This window comes from Protopterus annectens, chromosome 14.part0, assembly GCF_019279795.1.
Source record: "Protopterus annectens isolate FY-2018-M chromosome 14.part0, PAN1.0, whole genome shotgun sequence".
In the NCBI taxonomy this organism is placed as follows: domain Eukaryota; kingdom Metazoa; phylum Chordata; order Ceratodontiformes; family Protopteridae; genus Protopterus; species Protopterus annectens.
Window position 1 is genome coordinate 387,175,277 of NC_056748.1, and position 16,644 is coordinate 387,191,920.

Sequence of the window (16,644 nt, forward strand, 5' to 3'; positions counted from 1 at the left end):
AGTTAAGCAGATATCCCTTCAAGCTAGCTTGAAATTGCTAGAGTTTTGAATTGATTTGATATGGAGAGGAAGTTTGTTCCAAGAAGTAGTAACTGAGTGGCTATAAAGAATTTTACCTATGGATTTATTTGGTTTGGATATTTGAAGGAGCTGTTGGTCTGAACTATGAAGTTCATGGTTAGGGACATAAGGGGAGATGAGAGTTGCCCGTGAGGGACAGGCTAGAGGTTGGTGGAGGATGTTATGAGTCATATGAAGCTGAGGCAGGAGGAGTTGATTATGAAATTCTAGCCAGTGTTTTTTTTAAGCAAAGGCAGTGATGAGAAAGATAAGGGAGATTAGTGGCAAATCTAGCTATTTTATTGTACATAAGTTTGAGTTTGGTTGACATATTTTGGAGGTTAGTAAAGATTGGTGCGGCATATAACAGGGTAGCTAGTAGGTAGGCTTGTGCTAAGGACAGTTTAGACTCTTGTATTAAGAATTTTTTTATTTATGTAAAGTATTCTAGTTTTTTGTGTGTCTTCTTGATGCAATTATTAATGTGAATGTCAAATTACTTGAAAATGGGTAATCTGATATAAATGTTACAGATAGGGCAGGATGCCAAGAACTTGACTAAATTGACCATTTGGGAACAGGAGAATAATATGCTGGCAAATACATCAAGACTAAGCATATGAGATTTTGGAAGGCATAGATTGAAAGGTGAATATGTAATACAGCACACAGTGATTGAAACAGTAGATTAATTTAAGGACTTGGGGCCAATTATTTACTATATAAGTAATGGGAAATCCACCCCCAACAGCCAGATGTGGCTTTCAATGAATGTGTCATTAAAGCTATATCTGACCTGACCTTTGCAGAATATTAATCATACCATTATACCAATATCACTTATCTATTTCACAAGACTGTTACTGACCTGAAATAGTTTAAGATTTTGTTTAAATACATTAGACAATCTGATTTATAAAACATTAAGCTGTAAAATAATTGGTATAATTAATTTATGTTTGCTAGGCAGAAACACTAAATATGCAATGTACTCTAGACCTTAAACTATCTCTACACAAAACAGCCACAATTGAAAGGTTTTAAAATATTTAATAATAAGTAATAAAAACACAAGACAATACTTTCTGCTACACAGTGCTAGTCAAGAGTTCAGAGATCACAGAGAAATACTTAAAATAATTCAGTAGTACAGTTCTGACATCACAGAAAATCCTTCTAGTTCCTAGCTATTTCTAAAGGAAAACACAAGTCTAAGATAACTCACATAAGAAAACAGGCAGAGTGCTGATGAGTTGGGTGGTCAAGACAAAAATGCTTAATAATCTCTGGTTCTCTGTTTAAATTGCAATTGCAGTTCTTATTTACATTGCATCATTCTTCACACTTTCCTGGGGGTCCCAGGCTATACATTACATAATTCTTCACACTTCCCAGGTTTCCTAGGCTAACAGAAACTGCATTTATATTATTAACATCTCCTTTTGTTATCTTGCAGCTGCTCAGGAAGCAGAGAAATACAATACATTTGCATGTTTAAATCTAGCAATTTAACTCTTGGTTAAAATAATAGAAATAATTTCTTCATCTAGACCCTTCAGCACCACTGTCTACATCAAAGGGTCACCACATGCTTTACTTTTGTCAGTAGAGTGCACTGTTGTCACATTTTTGCGGTTTCACATGTAACAGTATTTCTTTACATTTAAGACAACAAGCCTGTAGTTTACATTTATATTTACAAATGATAGAATTATCTATAAAATTCTCTCTGGCTAGGCTGGCAGCCTTCACACTCACATTCACTGAAACTGCATTGAAACCCACATCCAATGAAAATGCAAATGGCCAGTGGCGGATTAAGTGTAGATTTTGTCTGTTTTCAAACCATGGGCACCCAGTATGCATTTTTAGGATCATGCAGACATGCATGTGTTCTTTGATTTACCTTTCTGATTGTATTAAATTATATTCAATGTTTAATACTGCATCACTTGTTTGAGTGCATTTTAAATATAGTTTTGAACATTTTTCCATTAAACGATGAAACAAAATGTATGAACCAATAATGATAAAACTACCCATTTCAGAACATTTCAACCATGAAAGGCCATTCGAACTGCTGTCATTATAATTCACCAATATCAGTCAATATGCACAATCTCTGCAGAACTAAAAGCCATCTGAATAATTCCTCATTAAAGAGAACTGTAACTAATGAAGAGTTTAGTGCTGCCAAACAACTTTTCATTTATAAATTCAGTATCTGCTGCTTTTGAAGACTAAATTATCTATGTTTTATTAAAAAATAGTGTGTTGGCAATATGCAAGAGTAAATGGCTGGCAAACCGACAACAGTTTCATAGTTGCTAGACATCTCATTGAAAGGAGGACACTCTCTGGAGTGCAGCAACCGTATGCTGTACAGTAGTGTCTGCAGTCTATCTACTTGGTGTGAGAAGAGAACTCACAGCTTTCTGCAGCTGAGGGGCAGGCATATTTCACAGAGGATTCCACTGCTATGGAACAGACTCCCCAACCAAGTAAAACAAAGTTCATCCTTGATTATTTTCAAGTACAACGTAGATATATGGATTGGAAACAAAAAATTACTCCTGGACTGTCCCTCTACTAGTAATGGTCAAATGGTGCTCCTAAATGCTTTATCCCATGCATGGGTCCGACCCCCTCAGATTATCAATGGTATTATCCTAGTTATTGTCATTAGGGGTAATGTATAATTTTCCACCATGGGATAGATAAGGCTAATATGTAACCAAATGGGATAGGTTATTTCAAGCACAAAAAGGGAAAATGGCTAGGCTTAAAAGGGCTGGCAAGGACAGCTGTCCTTATACTTACCTTGGAACCTTTGAACCTCTGAAAAGCAAGTGTGCACCACTGACTCTGAGCAACACAGTTGTGAACTCTATGACTGACATTAACAGACTGCAATCCTTAGCGCTTTATAAAACCTGAGGTTTAAGGCATTTGCCTGTCCTTAATTATTAAGGTTCAGGGTTTGACTCTAAGCAGTCACTTAAATAGACAGTGGCCCTAATTGAGATATTTTACGCCCCCCCCCCCAAGAATTTGTGCTCAGTTTGCTCTTGCTTGCTTATCTTTCATTATGAATCTGTGCTGTTGCTCTGTACATCTCTCATTACAGGTCCATGCTTGGTGTTGCTGTCTGTATCCTGTATGGATATTGTCATCTTCCGCTTAAATCGCCAACTGTTTAAGACATTGTCATTGCCCTAATGCTGAGGTTTTGGGGGGTTATGAAAGTTCTGCTGTGTTTTCTCCCTGCAAGGTCCTAAAGCTTGCTGTGTTTTTTGAGGCTTATGCAAATTCAAGGTCTCCTGCAAGGTTCTAAAGCTTGCTGTGTTGTCTCCCACGAGGTCCTAATGCTGGGCCTTTTTAATTTATGGAAGATTTTTTTCTATTTTTGTAGTGAAGCCTGGTCCCCTCGTTCCACCCCCCCCCCTCAGCCAGCACAAACCCTAGGCAGCTGCCTTGGTTGTCAAGTGTTGAATCCAGGTATAGTCTCACACTACATTAACAGCCGCCAAACAGAGCAACATCCAAATCATTTTCACAGCTTTAAAAATGGTAGTACACATTGATGTCTAACACACACATGCACATGTGCATTGTGAAGTGCCTTAACAGCCTCAGAGCCATTCATGAGAGGGATACTTCACTTCTGGCTGCTGCCTATGTGACGGCATTATATTATGTCTTTGTAGACATATTTTTTATGTAATCAATAGTACACTGCATCAGCTAAAGACATAAAAAATTATGTATGGGTCTCTCCCACACCATTCAGTGGCACATACACAAGTTGTGATGATCAGTCCTATGTTCACTGCTGGTTGTAGTTTAACCTTTGCTTTATGATATTTTTATACGTGTGTACACTTTTTCATTCATTTCTTCATTCAGTTGTTAATTGGCTAAGTGGACTTGAACAGATATGGCTCCTTTTCAGCCATTTCTGCTACGAAGCAATCCAACATACTACTTGAAAAAGAACTATAGCAGGTGATATGACTATCATGCATAACATATTTGTATGACTTTCATAGTAGAATCTTTTATGATGAGGTGCAGTGAGTGGTACTCTGGTTATGTCCTTGCCTTAGACCTCCATAGAAACACAATAAAAATTATGCTGTATCTATGTGGCTTTCACATCTTTATATATAGCTATGCAGAGGTCAGTGATGAATGACTGTTTCTTATGTAACTGTCAAGTCTTTTTATGGAAATCTAAATATTCTAATGTTGAGAATTAATAGTTACAATTTCAAATGTTAGCTTGATTCAGATTTGCACAGTTATCTTGTTTTGCCAGCTTTTTGCTTATATTAGGTAGGTACACATTATCTTAATATGTCTTATTTATTTTGCAGAGAAAACCAAACGCTTGATGTGCATAGGACCAACACAACAGGTGCAATGAATTCAGGTTAGTCCAGCTAATGAGCTGGTTCTTTATTATTAAAGTGCAAACATACCTGATTTCACACTTTAAAAATATAATATTCAAAGGCTGCAGAATGTCTACTGTTTGCCTGATAACTGTAACAAATCCTTACTTCTAGTTTTTGGCAGAGTCAGACCATTTACTGGTATGCTAAAATGACAGAATTATCTGTAAGTGTTCCACTTAGATTTTAAGTAAACTATGTAAGTCTTGTGTGGTCCTCACTCAATGAACGTTTTAGTAGTATTTTGAATGTTTTAGTAGTATTTTTTATTCTTGTATATATATTTGATTTCATTTATATAGATAGTTTCAACAGTAAGTTCTGCACAAAGGTGACACTATTGTCTTCATTTTCTTCTGGTCACCAACTCCATGGTCTGTTCCTTTCTCTTTTTGTTTGGCTCAGCGGATAGTGTTGTTGCCTCACAGTAAGAGGATCTGCAGATCAATTCTAGTCTAAGGTGCCTTCTGTGTGGAGTCTGCATGCCCTCCCTTTGTTCCTGTGGGTTTTGTCTGGGTGCTCCGGTTTCCTCACATTCCAAAGACATGCAGTAGGTGGATTGGGCACACTAAATTGTCCATAGGTGTGAGTGTAAGTGGGAGTGACTGGTGTGGGTTAACTACTGCAACAGGGGTCAGCTTGGGCTGAACTGACTAAAAGGCAAGTTTGGAGGTGAAGCTTTTCAGAGCATTACTGCAACTAAAGAATACCCTCCTCTGAGGCTTTTGATGAGTGACAGTCAGCTTGTGCTTTCCTTAGCTGTGCAGATGAGATCCATTTGGGGAACAAAACTTCCATTTTCTTATGTTTTACTGAAGTTTTATTACATTTTTCTTCAGGAAAGTTATTTTAAAGCTAGGAGTGTTTTGTTATAATGGATTATCTCGAGAGTGTAACCTACTTTTAAAAGGAGCCCTTGTTGTTGCTGCCAGTTTAACTAATAAAATATTTTCTGTGGAGAAATTGTTTATTTTAATACTGTGAGGCTGCCATATTGTTTGAAAGTTGTTTTTATTGTGAAATGTAACTTTTGTGGACTGGTAGTTTTACTGCCATTGCTGCTTGTTTTCCTCAGGATAGATGTGCCATTGTCAATCACACAGTCAGTCCCTCTTCCAACCAAAAAAAAGAAAAAGTTAAGCAAGCAGCTGTTACCACCACAGCATGCTAGAAATTTGCCTTGGCTGCAGGTGGGTGACTCTGTTGTGCCCATTTGTTGTACCTCAGACCACTCATCTTTTACCCTGGATCCTTCTGGTATAGCACCTACAGCCAGGAGGTTAGCCACATCCCCTGCAGCTGTAGGGGTCCCCTCAGAGGCAAGGAAGATCCACTCTTGTTGGTCCTGGGAGAGAGAACAGGGAAATTACCCTGTTGTGCCAGAATGCTGTGCCCATCCCTGGGGAAGCAGCAGCTGCCAATAGTAACACGATTGGCCCCATTTTTCCTGTCAAAGAGAAATAGAAAACCATGTATCTATCTACTCCTCCTCAAATTTCTTTTGATCGGAGTAGTTTACTGGGTGTGTCTCGGGTTTAATTCAGGCTATTGATCTGTCTTTTAGTGCAGTTTCTTTGAAAAGAAAGGGATACTTTTCTGAAGAGATTCAAGATTCTAAATCTGAACAGGAAGATGCAGGGACAGATTCAATGTTTTGTCTTCAGAGTTCTGATTCAGACACAGAGGAGAGCTCACTTTCTGATTCCCCTGTTGGGGGGGGAGTTCTCTTTTTCTGTGATTATTGCTGCAATGTCCCAAGGTTTTCAGTGGGAGAACACTGAGGTTTATCAGTCCCTTAAAAATGCCATGAGTTGTTACAGAAGGATTTTTCAGAAACTTCTCCTATTCCTCCTGTATGCATGCTTTAAAAGATGTGTGTCTTACTGCCTTAAGTTTTCCTGATATTCAGCCAGCTGTCACTAAAAGGGCAGATAGGATGTATACAGTTCCTCAGTCTTTTAAATGTTTATACACCATTCTCAAATATGACCCATCAGCTATAGCCTTACCTGCTAAGCACTTACTTAATTAAAGTTCTTCTCTTTCTAATAGGATGGGAAAATTATTGATAGAGTTGGGAAAATGTATACTTCTGCAACTTTGAATTTCAGATTTTTAAATTGTCAGTCTCGTATCTTAAAGCTTATTCTCTCATACTGTGAAAGTATGAGAATGCTTGTTTTTTCTACAGTGTCTTTTTGTGAAGAAAAGGTTTCTTTAAAGGTTTCTTTAAATAACTTAGTTTCTTCAATTGCACAGGTCACTACTCATTCTTTGAAGTGTGTGTATGACTCTGATACTTCTTCCAAGGCTGCAGCCACTGGCGCAGCTTTAACGAGGTTTGCTTGGCTGTACTGTCAGAGCCTCCCAGATCATGATACAAATTAGATTTTAAATTCTCCCTTGGACAGAGATGTAGTGTTTGGCCCATCTGTTGCAGAGATGATTAAAAATGTGATGAAAGGGGCAAGCTGATCTAGGCAATCTCTAAGATTTTTCAGCCCTCCTTTTCCAAATTGTCCAAGGGGATTTCTTCCTCCTCATTCATTGTAGGCAAAAAACAGAATAAACCATCTCAACAAAATTCAAGTAAACATACATTTAATAAGAAGTGGCAAGGAGTTCCAAAAAGTCTCAAACCTCCCAAAACAAGGACAACAAGCCTGAATGGCTATTCAAGAGACCTTTTGACCCTTCCCACCCTGGCCATTTTTCTCTTCCAAAAAGTCTGAATCTCCATTTTCTCTTTGGCAACAGATTGTTTCAAACATCCTTCATCATGGTTACAGATGGCAGTGAGAGGAAATTCCTCCTTTCCAGGGGAGGTCCTTCCTCATCCTTCAGATCAGACTGTTTTGTTTCCACCTGTTTGTCCTCACATACTGTCCCATGGAGTGATAGAACCAATTCCTTCTTCCCAGGCTGGGAATGGGTTTTATTCAAGGATGTTCCTAGTCCCAAAGAAAGAGAGAAAATGCTTGGAGACCAGTTCTGTATCTTTCTATCCTAAACCTCTTTTTTCCTAAACCTGTTTGTCATAGTGCCTAAATTCTAAATGATGTCACTTAAACTGTTACCTCTTCTTCCACTTTCAAGTTTTCTTTTAACACTACACTTAAAATATACTTATCATTACATTCCTATTCATCTAGACTTCAGGTGTTTGTTAAGGTTTTGTGTGTCTGGATCACATTATCAGTTCTCTGTCTTACCCTTTGTAATATCCACTGCACCAAGAGTATTTACAAACTGTCTAGCTACAGTTGTAGCTCATTGCAAGCTACATGGTATCCATATTTTCTGTCTTTAGACAACATGCTTATCTTTGCAGAGTCTTTATTAAAATGTCAGGATTCTCTCTCTGTGGGGTGAGTGATCTCTTGCAGAAGCTGAGATTTCAAGAGAACACTCAAAAGTCTTTCTTGACTCCCTCACACAGGATTTGGTTCCTCATATGTCAGCTGGACACCTTAGTTCAAAGAGCTTTTATTCCACAAGAAAAAAATAATCTTTAAGATCTAGTTCTAATGTTTTCCACTCAGACTTTGGTCACTGCAAGGGAATACCTCAGGATTTTGGGTCTCATGGAATCTGAGTCTCATGATACCCCTGGCAAGATTCCACATGAAAAAGATATAGTTGTATCTGAAATCTCTTTGGTCCCAGCATCAACACCCTTTATATTTTCAGATCCTAGTACAGGGGGTTGTCAGAAGACAAATCACTTGGTGGAGACAGCAGATATCCTTAAATCAAGGTCTCCCTTTTCCCTCTCTGCTCCAAAGCAGTCACTCACGAGGGTGGGAGGTTGGCCTAATGGTTAAGGTATTTGCCTTGTAAACACAAGCTGCAGGGTTTGATTCTCACATGGGATAATTGGCTAAGCTTAAAATGACCTACTGGGGCAGTTAGCTTAGTACTAGTCTATGAACAAGTCTATGAGCTATGAACACAGATACTTCAGACATTGCTTGTGGCGCAGTTTCAGGATAGATAAAAGTGCAGGGGGTTTGCAACACTAAGGACAGATGCAAGCATATAAATACTAAGAAGATGCTTGCCCTGATTGTGTGCACTAAATTATTCAAACCATCTTTGATCCTCCTGGACCTCTTCCAGTGGTTACAGACAGTAGCAGAGTGTGATGTGGTACATCAACTAGCAAGGGGAAACCAGATCATAACCTCTTTGCAGGATAGCCATGTTAGCTTGGAATATAGCTTCACAGCACAGTCTTGCTCTACAAGCATTCTATATTCAGTCAGAGCAAAATTGTGCACCAGCAAACTGAGCAGGATCAGGGCAGAACCTCATGAATGGAAACTAGATCCGGGGGTCTTCCAGAATTTGATCCATCTGTGGAGAGTTCTTCAAGCAAACCTGTTTTCCTCCTCTCTGAACAATCAACTGGCAAAAATCTGTTCCAGGACTCCATGCAAGAAGGCCTAGAAGACGGATGCCATTTCTTCTATTTGGGCGGGAATGTTCATGCATGTCTTTCCACCCTTTCCATTAATATGTGGGGTACTTCTGATGATTCAGAAGGAATCTCCCAGTTTCATTATGGTAATTCCCATCTGGCCCAGGCAACAGTGGTTCTCCCTTCTTTTGGAAATGACCAGGTGCATTTATCACAATCTTCCTCTCAGAATGGATCTATTCATACAAGAACAAGGATGTTTGATGCACCCTAACATCAGTCATCTTCAACTGACTGCCTAATAGGGGCTTAATTCCCTTTATGCATTTATTTTCTGAGGAGGTCAAGCAGGTATTGATGGAGGCAAGAAAGCCTGCTACTGGAATGTCATATATTAGCAAATGGAAAAGGTTTTCTAGGTGGTGCCAACAACATAACCAGCACCCATTCAGGGATAGTCGGTCTCTGGTTCTACAGTATTTGTTTGAGTTTCTATCCAATGACCTTTCTTATTCCTCTGTCAAGTTTCATTTAATAGTCATTTCAGCATGTTTGCCATGGATCCTCCTCTTTCAAGGCAGTCAGATGTCAAAAAGTTCTTGAAAGTGGTTTTGCATAGGAGGCCATCATGTAAACTAGTGATTCTCTTTGGGACCTTAATTTTATGTTAGAGAAACTAGCACTTGCTCCATTTGAACCAGATAATCTGGCTGACTTGAGGATCTTAACATGCAAAACAGTTTTATGATTGCCGTGACCTCTGCAAGAAGAGTATTTGAGTTGCAAGCTCTTGAGTCAGTCATACCTCATTTTCCACAAGGACAGGGTTTCTTTGAGAACTAATCCTTCTTTTATGCTCAAATTGGTGTCCGAGTTTACTTTAAGCCAAGCTGTCTATCTCCCTGTATTCTTTCCTAAACCTAAAAATGAAGGAGAAAGGATACTTCATACCTTGGATGTCCACAGACTACTCGGGTAGTATCTTGACAGAACTAAATCTTTCTGCTTATCGGATCACTTGTTCATTTCTTGTGAAGGTAAGAAGGAAGGACAACTGGTATTAAAGCCGACCATTTCTAAATGGTTGTCTGAGGCTATTACCTTTTGTTATACTTATCATGTCAAATCTATTCCAGACAGATTCAATACCCACTCTACAAGGACCTTGGCTTCTTCTGTGCCTTTTTGGAAAGGGTTGGATTCTAGACGTATTCCTGAAGGTGCTACTTGGTCTTCTGTACATACTTTTACAAAGCACCATAAGCTGGATTCCTTCTCCAAGTCAAAATCATGCTTTTCTAGAAGCATTCTCCTCCTGGATCCTTGTTTTTCCACCTACTAAATATAGATCACCATGGTAATCAATATGCAGAACATAGTACAGCTGTGTAAGCTGAATTTCCCCATAACCACTGATGTTTGAATGATCACTGCTGCAGTAGCCACTCCCTCCATCTCTCTTGATTTTTGGTGTGTTTTTTTATGCCAGAGTGTGGACAATTATTGTTTTATTATTCCTAGCCTTTACCTTTCAGATCTCAGCCTTTCTCTTTCTGCTGGCTGGAAAGCTCTGAAGGGCATCACATCCAAACTTGTTTTTCAGTCAACTTAGCTTGAGCTGCTTGACAGTTTGGGCTCTTGGAAGGTGCCCTGATGTTTTGGAAGCTGGCCAGCTGCTATATACTTGGCTGGATATAACCTATATAGCTAAAGCTACTGAGGCAGTGATTATTCAAACAACTACTGTTATGCTAAGTTCATCTTACAAAACATTACTTTCTTTTTGCATTATACTGTAGGCACCATGTATTTGTTTACCATGCCAGCTTTTCCAGACCTTATTTAAAACTTAATTCCTACCATTATCCACTTCACTGGCTGCAGCATCATCTTCAGGCAGATCTATTGTATTATTCATTTCTTTAGTTTTGTAATGCAAATTAACATGTTGAGGCCTAATACCATTCCTACAACACCCTGTCAGTTATTAACTTCCGACAAAACAACAGTAACCCTTTCACTACCCTGTAAATTAATTTTCTGTCTGTCTTGTCAATTTATTTATCTGACATTTGATTACTTGGAAAGTCTGACTGGGAAGGAGCCCAGTTTTAGAGAATGCCAGGGGAAAAACCTCTGAAGTACTACAAAACATTTTAAGAGCAATAATTTCACAATCTTCAAAAATAATACAAAAAACATCAATAGTTTAATTATAACAATTTAAATTTAGTAAGAAAACATTGGTTAAGAAGAGAGAGAGAGAGGTTGCATGATGATGATTTAATATTTAGAGAAATTTTAGGCAGTTTATGGAGAAATTAAAGCTCAGTTAGTCTAATACAAACGGGAATTGTAATATGAAGTGTGAGAAAAGCTGGCTTATGGTGTATTTAGACAGCAACCCAGGGGAGAGAAATTGATAGAAGTAAATGAAGAAGGAAGAATAAGGAGATGTAAGGTATGAATAGGTACTAGTTCGCATTTACGGATAGTTTATCTTGGTGTTGAGCAAGAACAGAGCCAGCTTTTGGCTAAGAAGTCTTTCAGTATGGTTTTGAAGAATGGGAGGGAGAGTATTGACCTAATGTTTGCAGGTAAGGAGTTCCAGGCCTTAGAAGCATGGTATGAATATAGATAATGCCAGGCAGATTTGATAGGTTTATGGACAGACCTGGCCATTGGAATGTAATGACCAACTGGGAATATAGCTGTATAGAATGTTTAGTTCCGGACAAAGCAGATGGATTTTGGATAATTTTATAGGGAGTAAGAAATTCTGTATATGTTAGCTGATAGGTTAGTTCTAACCAAGTTAGGCTTTTTAGTGGTGCACAGTAGGTTCTGAAAGGCCTGTTTGTTGCAAATTTAGAAATTTATGTTATAGCATTGTTCAAATTTAGATTTTTGTGGTGCCTGGAGGATAGTAAGGATGGGAGCACCATCTAGAAGTGTGGGGTGGAGATAAGTAGTGGCAAGTATAGCTTTAGTTGCATCGGTGAGAAAGTTTTTCGCTCTGTAAAGTATCTCTAGTTTTGATGAGTTTTTCTTATGCAATTTTGTATGCAGGTCAAATTAAGATTATTGTTATCCACTATCATCACTAATAAATTGCTAACTTTTGTTTTATCAAGAGAGAGGAATTTACATTTTGTTTTTTATGAGAGAGGGATTTGGGGAAAAAGCGGTCATTTAGTTTTTTTACGGTTGAACATGTGTTGTGAGTTACAAAGCCATGTTTCAGTGGCTGTGAAAGTTTCTGGAGTAATTTTTTTGAGGTTTGCCATATTGTCAGATGTACAAATGAATATGGAGTTGTCTGAGAACTGTATTAGGGAGGCCTATTGTGTGGACATGTGGAAGGTGTTGGTGAGAATGTTGAAGAGGAGGGGACCAAGGACAGAGCCTTGTGGTATACTTTTGGTAACTGGGAGGTTTGGAGAGAAGGTAGAGTGCCATTTTACTGACTGATACCTATTAGACAGGCAGCTTTTGAACAGTAGAAGGGTTGTCTGAGAGAGACTTAATGAGGACATTGGAAGTAGATGTTTGCTGTGATGTACTGTGTCAAAGGCTTTAGATATGTCTAGTAATAAGGAGGAGTCTAGTTATCTCTCGCTTAATTAAGAAGTACAATAATAGTACTCTGGGAAGGATGGATGGAATCCATGTTGTGTGGGGGATAGGAGTTTTTGATTGCATATTTCAAGTATTTTGGAGATGGGGATAAGATTGCTATAAGTCTGAAGATGGTAATGTCTCTTGAATTGTCTCCTTTGTACAGAGGGATATTGTGTGACTTTTTCCAGAGAGAGGGAACATGGGATTCCTGGACTGACCTTTTTTTAAGGATTGGAACAGGATAGGCTATTTCATTGACTGCTATTTTTAGGTACTTGCTTGGAAGGTCATCCACTGAAGTAGAGCATGGTTTCAGTTTGTTTTAAGAGTGGTTAGTTTTTATATAGGATATAAGCACAGGTTTGAAGGTAAACATGGATGTGGTGATATGTGGCTGTTGGTGAGGGTTAGTATTAAATGTTGGGGAATTCTTGGCTAGAGAGGCTTTGCTATCTATGAAATAAGAGTTGAATTGTATTGTGGTTTTGAGTGGTGTGTTATTGGGAGAAGCGTTAGGGTTGATTATTTGGCCAGGATGCAAGATTTCTTTAATGGCTGTCCAGAATTTTTTAGTGTTGTATATACTGTTATTCTGAAAGTTACTGTAATGTATTGTATGTCTTCATTTATTTGCTTTTCAATATGATTGCGAAGCATTCTGAAGTTTTCAAGATATTGTGATGTTTTCTATTTTGCCAGTCTTTCCATGCTTTTCTCTATCCTGCATTAACATTCCACTCTTTTTGAATAGCCAAATTGTATTAATATTTTTTAGTCTCTTCCTTCTAGGAGGTGCAGTGCTATTTAGGATACTCAGGAATGTTGCACTTATTTCATTTACAGCATTATCTAAGGGAGGATTTTTAGAAGTTCCAGTTAGTAGATGATAGGGAAGTAATGAACATTTCTGGGCAAAACCTGGAAAGGTTGAGTGTTGTTTTATAAACATGCTGTTTAAGAGGATATATGAGATGTCTGGTTGTATAGATTCGGAGATGGTCACTTAGAAAGTCTGTCACTGTGCCTGTGGTGATGTATTTGCTAGGGTTTGATACTAGAATTGAGTCTAATAGGGAGTTTGATGTCTTGCTATAATGCGTGGGGCTATTAATTAGTTGTGTGAAACCATATGTTGATGCTAGATATAGAGTAGTTAGTCTGTCCAGCTAGTTGACATTCATATCTCCTAGTAGTATTTTTTCTTGAGGCATTGACCCTCAGGTCAAATAATAACAGAGAGTAATCAGTTTATAGCAATATAAAGCAATTAGCAAAGAAGCACAAAGTAAAACAGTTTTTCTTTCATTTCTGACTGCAGAAACCTGGCTGTTAGGGAGATTACATAACTGGCATATACAATGTAATCTGTTGGTCAGAAGACCAATATGTGGGGGGATATTACAGCCACTTTCCAACCCAGGGCAGATGTGAATTTGGCAAGACAAAGTTAATACACAGCAAGGTTCATCATGTTAAATTTGTTTACATTGCACAGAATTCTCAGTGAAGAGATTAAGGAGTTGGGTCTAATGGGAGAACTGCTGTAGCAGAATTTGTATCAAATTCTCTGCTCCTTATCTTAACCAGCACCCTTCCCCTGAACCTAATCTGGGACACAGAGCTAGAGGACTATCCGAAGTCTGGGTATACCATAATCATTATATTTCTTGTGCATTTCAGACATGATGGAGTCCTACAACCATATTATACTATTCTGACAAGACTCTCATTCTGTGAAACTTACTGCTGTTTGTGTACTTTGCCAGAGTTTCCAGTGTTTTCCAGAACTTTCATAGGTAGGTACTAGGCTATCAGCCCAAGGGCCTACATAAGCCTAGCCAACAAGGTTCCCTGGCTTACATCACCCAAGAAAGTTATTTTCCTGTGCCACTGTCGAGCAGAGACACAGAAGTGATCCCCGGGGTGTATTTCATATTTCCCATCCACTCATCAAGATTTTTCTTGAAGAGTGCTAATGAAGAACTTAGCTTGACATAGATGGGTAGCCTGTTCCAGGGTATGGGAAGTCTCTGAGACAGGAATCTATCCCTCCAGCAGGTCCTGTTTATTGTGGTGACAAGGTTTAGGTCCCTAGAGCATGTAGCTCGGAGGGATTGGGATTTCTTTAGGTGTAGCATGTCCAACAGCTCTGGGTTTGACGTAGCTTTATATGTTAGGCAGAGATCTCCTCGGAGTAGGCGATATGCTACGGAGTTAAGCTGGAGTTATTTGAGGCGGTCAGTGTAGGGTATTTGTTTGAGGCCAGTAATCCTCTTTGTGAGGTACTTCTGTGGCCTTTCCAGCTGCTGCAGATGACTTGTGAGCTATATTCCAAAAGGGGCGTTGTACTCTATAATGGGTCTAATGAGTGTCTAGTAGAGGGGAACAGTGACCTCTTTTTTCCTGGATGAGAGCCCTTTTATGATGAGGTGTGCCACGTAGAAGGACTTCCTGACTACTGTGGCGATGTGACTATCAAAGAAGAGACTACTGTCCACCTGGATCCCAAGGTCTCTTATCACACATTCGGTGTTAAGTAGATTGCTGCCTATGTGGTAGTTCATGGGTACAGAGTTTTTACCAAAGGGGATGACACTGCACTTTTTGGCATTGAGCTTGAGGCCATGGCTCTGACACCAGGCATCTGTCTCAGTGAGGCCCTTCTGTAGGATGTCCACATCATTTGGGGACTTGACTATGGCTCCTAGTTTGCAGTCATCTGCGAACTTCATTAGCCAGAGGCCTTCTGTGTTAGCCTGTACTTCAGAGAAGTAGATACCAAACAGGAGAGGTCCCAGGATGGAGCCCTGTGGTACTCCACTTGTCACTGCTTTGAGGTCAGATTTAGAGTCTGCAACTTTTACAGTGTGGGTTCTGTCAGTGAGCCAGTTGGCAACCCATCTTGTGACATAGGGATTTATACCTAGTTTAGTGAGTTTAGCTATAATTCCAGAATGGGGGATGGTGTCAAATGCCTTGGTGAGGTCAAGATAGGCTGTGTGAACCACCATACCCTCATCTACAGCTTTGGTGACTGCCTCAAACAAGTTGATCAGGTTCAGGAGGCATGATCTGCCTTTCACAAACCTGTACTGGGTGGGATCCAGAGTTTGGAGGTTACCAATGTCTTGAGTTCCATGATGATATGTTCCATGGTCTTGCAGACCAGGCTCGTCAGGCTAATAGGTCCATAGTTCCCGGGATCAGTGGTGGCTCCCCCTTTGTGGAGTGGTATAACTGTTGCTGTGTGCCATTCAATGGACACAAAGCCTGATGCGATGCTATTAATGGACATGGTGCTTAAGTGGGGAGCCAGTTCGTTCTGAAGTTCACATAAAACGCAGCCTGGGATATTGTCCAGTCCCATGGATGCTGTGTTTTTGGCTTTAGAGAATGCAGCTTTTACCTGCGTAGTTGTGATTACAGGGACTCTGCATTCTTCCTGTATAGATATGGGCCCTTTAGGGGGTGGGGTAAAGTTAGCACTGAACCTATCTGCCAGGATGTTGGCAATATCAGTTTGTTCTGTAATTTTCGTGCCTTTGTGCTGTAACTCAGAGCAGATCTGGGTGTTGCCATCGAGATTCTTGACATAGCTATAGAATGCTTTGTGGTTGTCCTTAGAATTAGTGGTGATTTTGTTTTAATAGCTAGCTTTGGAGGATCTTATAAAGGATCTCAGCTTCTTACTGAGGCTGACCAGGGAGCTCCTCCACTCATGGGATTTTACTCTCCACTCATGGGATTTCACTCTCTTTTGCAATAGTTTCTTCCTTCTGTTGAACAGTTTGTTTAAGGCAGGGGACCACCATGGCAAACCCTATCCAGTGTGCTAGAAATTAGATTTATTCAAGTGGACAAGCCTCTGATTCATGAGGAGCAGTACAGATTAAATCCTGGAAGTGGACAAATAGACCAAATCTGTCTCTCTTTCTTTTAGTGATTGTCATGGGATGATATCCATGTGCAGACAAGGTGTGAAGACTGGCCCAATACCTCTCAACCTCTCAGCAGCAGAAATCTGGGCAAAGCCTAAAATAATAGGGGGACAAAGGCCCAAAAATAAGGACACATTTTAAATATTGCTTT

General features: G+C 39.4%; 1 protein-coding gene across 32 annotated transcripts in view; it reads left to right on the forward strand.

The window, feature by feature from the left end:
- Positions 1–16,644, forward strand: part of SORBS1 (sorbin and SH3 domain containing 1) — a 4,096,285-nt gene that overhangs the window by 3,082,016 nt on the left and 997,625 nt on the right. For all 32 annotated transcript variants that reach the window (XM_044056121.1, XM_044056122.1, XM_044056123.1 and 29 more), the window contains one exon: positions 4,437–4,492. In XM_044056121.1, the coding sequence (XP_043912056.1) occupies positions 4,483–4,492 (10 nt within the window). In that variant the 5' untranslated portion in view covers positions 4,437–4,482. The remainder of the gene's footprint in view (positions 1–4,436; positions 4,493–16,644) is intronic.